At 40.6% G+C, this 10,971-nt stretch overlaps 1 protein-coding gene across 1 annotated transcript; it reads left to right on the forward strand.

The window, feature by feature from the left end:
• Positions 1–62: 62 nt before the first annotated feature.
• On the forward strand, positions 63–8,782 carry exoc5 (exocyst complex component 5). Its single transcript, XM_004082310.4, has 18 exons — positions 63–197; positions 490–584; positions 2,375–2,522; positions 2,606–2,800; positions 4,145–4,209; positions 4,415–4,443; positions 4,537–4,646; positions 4,781–4,825; positions 4,914–5,054; positions 5,134–5,216; positions 5,309–5,518; positions 5,779–5,926; positions 6,008–6,116; positions 6,371–6,491; positions 6,618–6,704; positions 6,809–6,917; positions 7,024–7,239; positions 7,598–8,782. Exons 1-18 carry the CDS (start codon positions 171–173, stop codon positions 7,784–7,786), a joined length of 2,127 nt encoding a protein of 708 aa, XP_004082358.1. The 5' UTR covers positions 63–170; the 3' UTR covers positions 7,787–8,782.
• Positions 8,783–10,971: the final 2,189 nt, after the last annotated feature.

Raw genomic sequence — 10,971 nt, forward strand, 5'->3', positions numbered from 1 at the left:
TCAAGTCACTGTCCCCACCCTTTTTCCCATACAGGAAGCTGTGTTACCAACAAGCTAGCTGTCAACAAAGGCTAAAACTGAAAAATTGCCACATTTTCCCTGAAGTCAGGGGAAATTGCAGACAGCGGGTGCTTTTTTGGTTTCACAGCATCGCTGGCCGAGTCCCGAAAATGACAACTACTGCGCAGCTGTTCGAGGTAAAAACATGTTTTTGTGAACTGTTCAGGCTACCTGGCTAGCAAGTTGCTAACATTCATTGTTTTAACGGTTCTAACATCGAACCTCAGCAATTATTCAAACAACATCATAAGGTATTATGCTAGACTACGCCATCCTTCTGTTTTTACAAGTTTCTCGCAAGTTCTAATCGTATTTTCTTGACGTTCGAGTTTATCTACAACGCGTACTGTATGTAGCAAGGAGATGAATTTAAGAATGCTGCTACTGATTCAGTTGTGTTTTGTTTTTGTTCTTATTTTTTTTTTCCAGGAGCCCTTTGATGCAGATGAATACATCGAAAGGTTGGCGTGGAGAACTCCAGGAGGAGGCTCTAAAGGTGGAGCGGAAGCATTTGACCCCAAAAGGTAATGCAGAGGATGTCTTTTTCATTAACGTCTCCTTATATTAGCCAGGACCTTTCTCTAGTATTGAGTCAAGTATGTAATGATGCTCCAACTGTATTCTTTGGATTTATTGTTCTGACCAAAATGCCAACCATTCTTTTGTTTAACTTTCTCTTGTATAGATTTATAGTTTGGGGTGTATCCAAACAGTTTACCTATTTCACTCATGAATAATAAAAAGTAACTTAAGTAGATTAATTCCTATAAAAACCAAACGGTTTCAGTTTTATTGACATCCATGCGTTTTATGCCAGGTATCTCAATACCTTTCAAATTAAGTTACAAAATAGACTAACAAAGCTTGTTCAAGTAAAAAGCTGGTAAATATCTGTTGTGTTTATTATGATGTTGTTCTTTGAGTTGTGGTCAATTTTGACATTTTGGAATCAATTAAAGTTCTATTCATTACTCACTATATCATTTGCTTATACAGTGATTAAGTTATATCCCCATCACTGGATTTCTTCTCTTTACTTTGTTTTCAACAAGACACACGACCAGCTTATACCTGATTATTTGTGAACCCTTACACAGACAAATGACCCTAAATAAAATGGAAATAGAAAGAAATGTCATTGTGATGCTTGATTTTTGTTAAATTTTCTTTAAACAAGAAACTGTGAACTGGTATCCTAAGCAGACCTTATTTTAACGTCACACTGTTCACCTTTTGTATAATGTGGCTTTCCTGAGGAAAAAAAGTTTATTCTTTTTTTTTGTCTAACTTTTGTTGAGGAGTGAAAATAAAAGCTGTATTTTTTTGAGCATGTGTTAAATTCTTCTTGTTGTTTTTTTAGCATAATGTTAGCAGATGTTCTGTCATAAGATTTCAAACAAATCATTTTGATCTTTACTTCTGTGTTCATCTGTTTTGCCATCTTTGTTACTCTCAGACAATCAAAAATTGTAAACATTTTATGAATTTCTTTTGATAAAATGTCATAGATGACATTTTATAAAATGTCATAGTCATGCACTATGACTGACAGAAATAGCACTTATGTTAACTTTCCTTCAGTTTAGTTAAACTTAAATTGGGCTTCCCAGCACCAATTTAGAGTTTTGATGGTTTTAAGAAAACTATGTAATGACTATGTTTACTTATCCTTAGTGTGTGTGTTTTTTTTCCAGTGTGGTTATGATGTTTACACTTGGGAGCATAGTTGTTTCTCGTAAGCAAAACTGCCATAACAATTTAACTCTGCTGTAGACCCGTCCTGACTTATCTACTTCCAACACAAACTGTTTTTACCACTTCTTTGAAAGCTCTCAGTGAAGAGTCAGAGACAACATCTCTTTCGAGGCCACCATACTGTGAGTCACCAGCCAGGGAATGAGTGTCTGTTGGGAGCGGATGGGAGACGTCTAAGCTGTAGCTAGTGCTGAAGGAATTAGAAGATTATACACTCATCGTTTCAGGATGTTTCCCACTCTCTGAAAAGTGGTGCTGACTTAGAACATTTGCACCGCAATCCTAATGGCACTTAAAATGCAGCTGACGAAGCTGAGAGTTTTTTTTAGAGCTTCTTAAGTCTAGGGACCCATGAATTAAGTATTTGACACTATTTTGTACCCCTAAACTGTAACTATACACCAAGTATTACCTTCTGATACCCAATTACTTCTTGAATTAGGGGGATTCGTGCATGTTTTTCAGTTTTTTTGTTTGTTTTTGTTATTTAATTGTGATGTGTTTTTTTTTACCCAATTATAGTATTTTTAATTTTTCTTCCTACTCTTCCTTCCTTTAGGCTGTTGGATGAATTTAAAAGCCACATTGAAGAATTAAAGCAGTTAGATGAGAAGATTCAGCGAAAGGTGGAAAAGCTAGAGGATCAGTGTCATGGAGAGGCCAAGGACTTTGCCCGCAAAGTGCAAGACCTCCAGAGGAGTAACCAGGTCTGTTTGCTGAAAGAAAACAACATCGTACAAACTTTATTCTCTTTGGTTAACCGCTAGATCTTCGTTTTGTGTCATGTCAGGTGGCCTTTCAGCATTTCCAAGAACTCGATGAACACATAAGCTACGTTGCCACCAAGGTTTGTCACCTAGGTGACCAGCTGGAGGGGGTGAATACTCCTCGCCAGAGGGCCGTGGAAGCTCAGCGTCTCATGACTTACTTTAACGAGTTTTTGGATGGAGATCTGCGTAGCGATGTTTTCAATGACCCAGACAAGGTGAGATTATCGTCTAGTTTCTTTTTTTTTTTTTTTTTTGCTGTCATATATGAAGAGGTATGTGTGGGTGTGAAACCACTGATGAGGGGCCCTGCTGGGAAACTGCTGTAGGTGAGTTTGAACAGGATTATGAGTTGAACCATCCATGGAAATTTATAAAGTTTATCCCTTTAGTTGGATCCCTCAGTTAATTTGGATTAATAAACTGTCATTTGCTGTCTGACAATAGCCGGCTGACTGACTAGCATGGATGTCAACACGCTCATGTCAAACCTAATTGCATGTAAAGTGGGATGACTGGGATCAAGAATTTGATTGGTCAGCTTTGCAACACACAGAAAGTTTGTTGCAACACATTTTTTTAGTCATGGAAAAAATGATTCAATGTTTTCTCAGAACAAGTGACCCCAGAGAGTTTGATTCTGCAAAGTAGACACATTGGGGTTTTTTTTGGGTTTTATGTGTGTTTGATGCAACATCTCAACCAGATGCAGAGAGGGAGGTTTGAGGGTCAATCCCACAGACGAGAGCTTGAGATTGAGCCATGCATGCAGATGTATCAAGCCAGATTCCTTTTTCCTGAGCATACCTCCATATGAGGAGGAAAGAGAAAAACTGCAAGTGAATAGCTGAAGGGGAATGGCTTTGCTAATCCTTCTGAAAGGGAGGGCTGGGCCGCCAGCGTGGAGACAAGTGCTGCTAAACCCTGACTGCAGGGAGACGGCTACATTACTTACATGGGATTTAGCTAATCTTAGCTGGGGGACAGATACTTAGAAAACCTTCGCCGAGCAGAAAGGCTGGATCCTCCTCACGGGAGCAGAGTAATGATGTTAGCTGAGACAGGCATCTGCAGGAACAGAGGAGTTGCGGACAGCGGACCTTTTGCGGGTCTGGAGGTTTTTTCGCCAGCATGTATGTCAGGAGAGGTGGAGAGGGCGGGGTGGAGGGGTATCTCGGCAGGGCCCCCTTTTTTTTAGACAGATATCCCTGGCCGGACAGATTATTGAAGGCAATTCAGACTCCTGTGGGATTACAGCCCATTCAGGAAAAAGCCATCCCAATAAAGACTTGGATGTGCTGCTAAGTCAGGACTGCTGCTGTTGCTGCTGCTGATGCCCAGGTGAGCGCAGCCTGTCTGTTATCAGCTCCCTGTTAAACACAGGAAGGTGGAGGAAGGCTGCTCTAAGATGATGATCCCCCAAGTGGAGACACTGCCGGCGGCCGCCCACTTGATAATGGATGTCCACCTCTAATGGCTTTGTTGTGCTCCCTCTCTCCTCCTCCCTCAGCTGGCATCTCCCTCGCTCCCTCTCAAACACACACTTGTTCCCTCTCTTTCAGATTAAGGAAGCTGCTGATATAATTCAGAAGCTGCATCTCATTGCCCAGGAGCTGCCATTTGACAGGTGAGTCAGGCATCCTGGAGGCAGCTTTAGACAAGAGCGCTGTCAAACAAGAAGGAGGAGGTGTATTAGTCTATTCCTGAAAAGTGTAAGCCCCACAGAAACATTAAGCATTAGATGGTATTATTGACTAAGATGCCCCCAAAGAAACTTTCCTTCTGTTTTTTTTATATCTATTGTTTCTAATTGCGCACTTTATCTGTAACAGATTTGCAGATGTCAAAGCAAAAATTGCAAGTAAGTTTCTGACCGGGTCGATCGTCCTCCATTTTTACTACGATGTAACACGCGTTTGCGACATTTTAAGGTTCTGTTTTCATTCCTGCCCAGGCAAATACCACGACCTGGAGAGGCAGTTAATCCAGGAGTTTACTGCAGCCCAGCGCAGGGGTGAGATTGGTCGTATGCGGGAGGTTGCAGCAGTTCTATTACATTTCAAGGTGACCTGGAAAAGACATCTGAAGACACGTTGACTGAGTGTTGGAGTCATAGCCTGTCTGAAAACATCAACTTTGAATGTTATAGTCATTTTCTTGGACTATCAAGGTGGTAACGCCTGTGTTTGTCTAAATAGGGTTATGCACACTGCGTGGACGTCTACATCAAGCAGTGTCAGGAAGTGAGTACTTCAAGTTTGGCAAGAAAAAAGTCTGCCTTTGACTTGGCTGCTTTAATTGACCCATTTTTTGTTGTTGTTCCTGTCTCAGGGTGCCTACACGAGGAACGATGTGTTTGAAGACACCGCAGCGCTTTGCCAGAGGGTCAACAAGCAGGTGGCCGAGGTCTTCAGCAGTCCAGAGACAGTCATGGCTAAACTCATCCAGAATATCTTTGAAAACAAACTACAGGTATGTTTTCCAGTGATTGAGTTTGGATGTGCCATTACTTAAACATTTGTTGATTTTTGGCTGGCTGTTTATTTTACAGGCGCACGTTAGAGAGAAACTGGATGGAACTCGACAGTCTGATGCAGAACAGTACCTCAAAAACCTCTATGACCTTTACACCAGGTGGTTTTGCTTGTCTTTTTCTAATTTACTTCCTGTATGCTCTATAACTCTAACACTTTTTGTTCTTATCTGTTTCTTTTCTGACCTTTCAGGACCACAGCATTGGCTACCAAGCTAACAGAGTTCAACCTTGGTTCAGACAAGCATACGTTCCTTTCCAAGCTGATAAAAAGCATCTTTTCCTCTTATTTGGAAAGTTACATTGACATGGAAAGGGAATACCTTCGTAATCGAGGTGCCATGATTCTGCAACGATACTATGACTCAAAGAATCACCAGAAACGTGCAATAGGCTCTGGCAGGTACGATTTAGCATAAACGTCATGAAGCATTTCAGAATCAGAAATACTTTATTGATCCCATACGTGGGAAATTTGTTCGTTACCATAACAACTGACAGGAGAAAAGACTAAGAATAATATAATTAATAATATAATTTAAAAAAAAAACAAGAACAAGGAAAATGTGGTATCATTTAAAGAGCCATTTTTGGTCTCAAATAAACGTTAGGGTTTCATACAAAAAGATCAAAATGCTAAACGTTTTTTTGTTTTTACTTTAGTATTCAGGAGCTCAAGGAGCGCATCAGACAGCGCACCAACCTTCCACTGGGCCCCAGCCTTGACACCCATGGAGAGACCTTCCTGTCCCCCGAGCTGGTTGTTAATCTGCTGCAGGAGACTCGGCACGCGTTTGAGAGGTGTCACAGGGTGAGCCTCTTCTCCTTCTGTAACGTGAAGGAACATGTATAAACGCAGACTTTGGTGATTTTTTGTTTTGTTTTATTACAGCTTTCAGATCCATCTGATCTGCCTAAAAATGCCTACTCCATCTTCCTACTGCTGGTTGAACATCTGTGTGTGGACCACATCGACTACGCTCTGGAGATTGGCCTTTCAGGTACTTCTGATGAACCAAATTGTACTCTTAAACTGCTTTCTGAGGGCTCATTCTTCTCACTATTAGGAGCTTCAAAGCAGTAGATTCAGGAAGTTGGGACATTAAATAAAGCATAACCTGAGGATCTCCCACAATAATGAAGAGCTAGAAACATTTTAGAGCTAGAATCTCTTTTTCACTAGCCGATAAGCATTAACATTTAATGATCAATATAGCTTAAGTTTGCGTTTGCTGCATTTTTCCTAAATTTTCAGCGATTCCCTCATCCGATGCCAAGAATGCCAACCTGTACTTCCTGGATGTTGTTCAACAGGCAAACTCCATCTTCCACTTGTTTGACAAGCAGTTTAATGACCAGCTGATGCCTCTTATAAGGTCAGTTGTGGTTAAGAATTATCATCTTTGTTTGTTATGCATACTCAGATTTCAAATTACCTTATTTATTTATTTATTTATTTTTGGGGGGGTTCTTTGAATTAAATTTTCTAAACCTGTCTTCAGTTCATCTCCAAAGCTGGCAGAGTGCTTGCAGAAGAAGAAAGAAGTGATCGAACAGATGGAAGTAAAACTGGACACTGGAATTGACAGGTGATTCTTTTTATTTATTTATTTTTTAAGCCATTGATCAACTTTTTTGTTTTTTATTTTGTTTTTTAACAGAAACCAATAATATATGTTTTTGTTATGCACAGAACACTAAACTGTATGGTGGGGCAAATGAAGCACATCCTGGCAACAGAGCAGAAAAAAACAGATTTCCGGCCCGAGGATGAAAACAATGTCATGATCCAGTACACCACAGTAAGAGATGCTTAGCTCGCACGCAGAACAAACAACGCATTGGATGCAATTCATAAAAATCACTTCCAGACTTTTTCCCAACTAGTTCTTCTCGTTTCCCTGACAGGCCTGCTCAAAGGTCTGCGCATACGTCAGTCGGCAGGTGGAGCACGTGCGCAAGTCCATGGATGGGAAAAACGTGGACACGGTGCTGACGGAGTTGGGGGTTCGGTTTCATCGACTCATTCACGAGCATCTACAGCAGTTCAGCTACAGCTCAATGGGCGGCATGCTGGCCATCTGTGACGTGGCTGAATACCGCAGATGCGCCAAGAATTTCAGGGTAATCTGTGACAAAAGGTCAATGTGTCTTTTGTGACTGACTGCATAAACTCTTTCTGTTATACTAATAATTATACCTAATTATTACTTTCACCATCATTTTGGTATGATGATTTCACAGCTGCTTCCTTGATTAAAAAAAAGTAAGATTGATCTGAATGCCTGATTGTTTTCATTTTGATTGTTAATTTCTTTTTTAAATGAAGCAATGAATTTTTGTTGAAACCATAATTCATATTGAGAACATCATACTTAATAATAAATGGATGAATTACCTATCAAGGTTTCTTGTCATAAGAGCATTGTTCCCCTGCCTCTTTCTGAAGTGATAAGCCGTTTTATTTCTTTCTGTTCACAAGGTCCCTCTGGTGCTTCAGCTCTTTGACACACTCCACGCCCTCTGTAATCTCCTGGTGGTTGCTCCTGACAACCTGAAGCAAGTTTGCTCAGGTGAGCATCTCACCAATCTGGACCGGAACCTCCTGCATGCTTTTGTCCAGCTCCGAGTGGACTACCGTTCTGCCAGACTGGGCCGACACTTCAGTTAATGACCGGAGAGCTCACTACTCCACAGACGGATCTGTGATTTGATGAGGGATACGCCTTTAAGATGCCCCATTGCCCTTTGGATGCGTCAGTGTGGGGCCAGCAGAAAGACTATGCTGGCAAAAAATTAAGATCTTGAATGTGGGAAATGTGCATTTCATTGAGTTTTCCACCTGATCGGGTAACGTTTAAATCCCTCATTAACTTCCTTTTTTTTTTTTAATACTAATCTAAATGTATAAGGCCTTTGATATAGGCAAATGGACAATATATATATATTTCTCTGCTTACTTCAAAAATTTTTTTGCTTGTGCCAAAAAATAAATAATTAAGTTTTGCAGCTGCACTGGTGCAGAAGAATTGGCCGTGGAGCTGCTTCAAAGGGAGACTATCAACAATCAGGCTGCGAAGTCGGACTCAGCTCTGCAGTTGCACTACATTTTAGAAACAGTTACTCTTTGTGATGACTCGCTGGAGAAAGGACAGACAGTCTAAGCTAAGTTAGACACATATCTGTCTAAGAGAAACACATGACCACCTCTGCACCTTTTGACCCTTGACCACAAAGAGGAGGTTAAGAGGCCATCACAGAGAAGTATGACCTGAGCGGCAGAGCGGTCTAAGAGCCTCTCTGGAGGTTTGGGTGGTCCTCTTTTGGCCGGGATGATTGGTGTGATGGGTCAGTGATTGTCTGTCACTGTAATTGCACAGATCAACACTTGCTCATCCAGTGGTGCGCAAAGTCCAAAGACGTTGTTGATTTGATCTGCAGTGTTTCTGGGTCAGGGGACGCCGAAATGCTGACCTCTGGTGATTAAAGAAACAAACTAGAAGGGATTTCTTCACACAGGGCTTACTGAAGGTTCTCATTAATTATCCTTTGCACAAGAAAGGGAAGATAATGCCCCCGATGCCTGAAATGATTCCCAACACAAAGCTGCTTTCACTGTACTGCTGTTTACTTTAATTAGTTACTCAATAAAAAAAGTTACATTTTATTATTGTCCATCTCTGAGTCTTTTTCTTATTTTTGCTGTGAGTGAAGAGTTTTCTGTGCAGATGTTTTCTCTGCAGATGTCACTTTCAAAGTGAGATGAAACAGCCTTTCTTTTTTCTGGAAGTCATCAAGTATTCATAGGAATTCTTGCCACCAGAGTAAAGTTATTTCTTAGACTTCAGGAAGTGAGCAGAGCCAGAGGGGATTAGATATCTACGAGTTGATGAATTGTGTGCTGTAGTCATGAACTGGGGAGAACCAGGGAGATAGAGACGGCTGAGAGCTCCGTTCCATTCCCGGCTGGCTAGTGTTGTGTAGAGGGTACACACTGTGCTGTGCGAGTTCAAACAACATAATTAATTAGGCTAATATTAATATTATCAATGCCACATAAATTCAATTCTCTCCAGCCTAATCGCAGCTGGATAGCTTGTAAAAATTATTTTGTTAGGCCCTGATGCAAACAGTGGGTCTTTTCCAAACATTTGAAAACTATTTGTTTTTGTGCTGATTAATGTGGGGGGGTGCGGGGAGGGGCTGGGGGGAGCTGAGCCAGGCCAGACACGATAACCAGTGTGGAGACGATGGCAGCGGCATAGCCTGGCCCCAGGGAGTCCCTACACAGGCACATGAAAAAGGGGGAATTCTATATGGGGGGTTTATTGTGGGTTGTTTTTTTTTTTCTTTGCATGGTGAGTGTTTGAGCAGGTGCAGGGGATTAACAATACTGTCAAAGTGGAGAGCTGGATAGGACTGTCCTCTCTAATGCTTCAGTTTGAGCAGCCCTCACACGTTCACTCATGTTAGGATTGGAGAAAGGACACGCCGGAGTCGTTCCTAAAGAAGTTTCTCCGTTTTTGATTTTTCGTTTCAAAGTCATACCTGAGGTGAGGTCAAACGGGTCCAATATCTGACAAGATCATCTCCACGGGTGCAATAACTCCCTTTCCCAATGATTTAGTTCAAATCTTGATTTTTGGATCATGGTTTGGTTCTGGTCCACTGTATGATCTTACAAAACAACAACAAATAAATAAATAAATGTTTAAAAAAATAATTTTTAAAATGTACTAATAAATGGTAAAAGCGGTAAATGGCATACACTTATATAGCACTTTAAAACATTCTTAGAAGGCCCCAAGCATTTTACAGCCAGTTCCATTTACACACACACATTCACACAATGCAATAAAAAAAAATCTTTCAGTTGGCCTATGCTAAACCTGGTTTAATGTAATTAAACAATTTTAGTTTAGTATGACACGCGTTTGACACTTTCTATTTAAACAAATGCAACAAGGATGCAACGATTCACTTTCCCCACGATTTGGTCTAGTGATCAGAGAAGTTTCAGAGATTTCTCTTGTGTTTTCTTAAAATGCATATTTACATGCGTTTCATTAATATCTGCTAGAACTGTTAGATAATTCAATTAAACCAACTTTATCATTCTCCAAGGAGCAGTTTAGAAAGTGCATTGAAGCAGAATGGAAGACGTTGTAGGTCACCAAAAAGAGCTAAACAAAAAGATGGATACAGGGATAGATAGAAATACATACAGTGCCTTTGCAAAAGTATTTGGTCCCCTTGAACTTTTCAACCTTTTGCCACATTTCAGGCTTCAAACATAAGACATAAAACTGTAATTGTTTGTAAAGAATCAACAATAAGTGGGACACAATCCTGATGTGGAACAAAATTTATTGGATATTTCAAACTTGTTTAACAAATAAAAAACTGAAATATTAGGCGTGCAAAATTACATTAGTGCAGCAAACTCTCTCCAGATGTTCAATAAGGATCTGAATGATCCAATGTTGGCCTACATGACTAATAATGATAATTACAATCCACTTGTATGTAATCAAGTCTCCTTATAAATGCACCTGCTCTGTGATAGACTCAGAGGTCTGTTTAAAGCGCAGGCAGGTTTGAGATACTGTTGTGGAGAAGTTTAAAGCTAGATTTGGAAACAAAAAGATTTCCCAAGCTTTTAACATGCCAAGGAGCACCGAGCAAGCGATAAAATTGAAATGGAAGGAGTAACAGACCACTGCAAATCTACAAAGACCTGGCCGTCTGTCTAAACTCTCAGCTCAAACAAGGAGAAGACTGATCAGATATGCAGCCAAGAGGCCCATGATGACTCTTGATGAACTGCAGAGATCCACAGCTGAGGTGGGAGAGTCT

Source organism: Oryzias latipes, chromosome 22, assembly GCF_053564925.1.
Source record: "Oryzias latipes strain Hd-rR chromosome 22, Olatipes_Hd-rR_3.1".
Classification (NCBI taxonomy): Eukaryota; Metazoa; Chordata; class Actinopteri; order Beloniformes; family Adrianichthyidae; genus Oryzias; species Oryzias latipes.

Excerpts from the sequence above, each read along its gene's own strand:
- exoc5 (XM_004082310.4), top strand. The coding sequence starts at position 171 with ATGACAACTACTGCGCAGCTGTTCGAG. Across the intron at positions 5,055-5,133 it reads TCTTTGAAAACAAACTACAG|GCGCACGTTAGAGAGAAACT; the intron begins GTATGTTTTCCA and ends TTTATTTTACAG. Across the intron at positions 6,918-7,023 it reads TCATGATCCAGTACACCACA|GCCTGCTCAAAGGTCTGCGC; the intron begins GTAAGAGATGCT and ends TTTCCCTGACAG.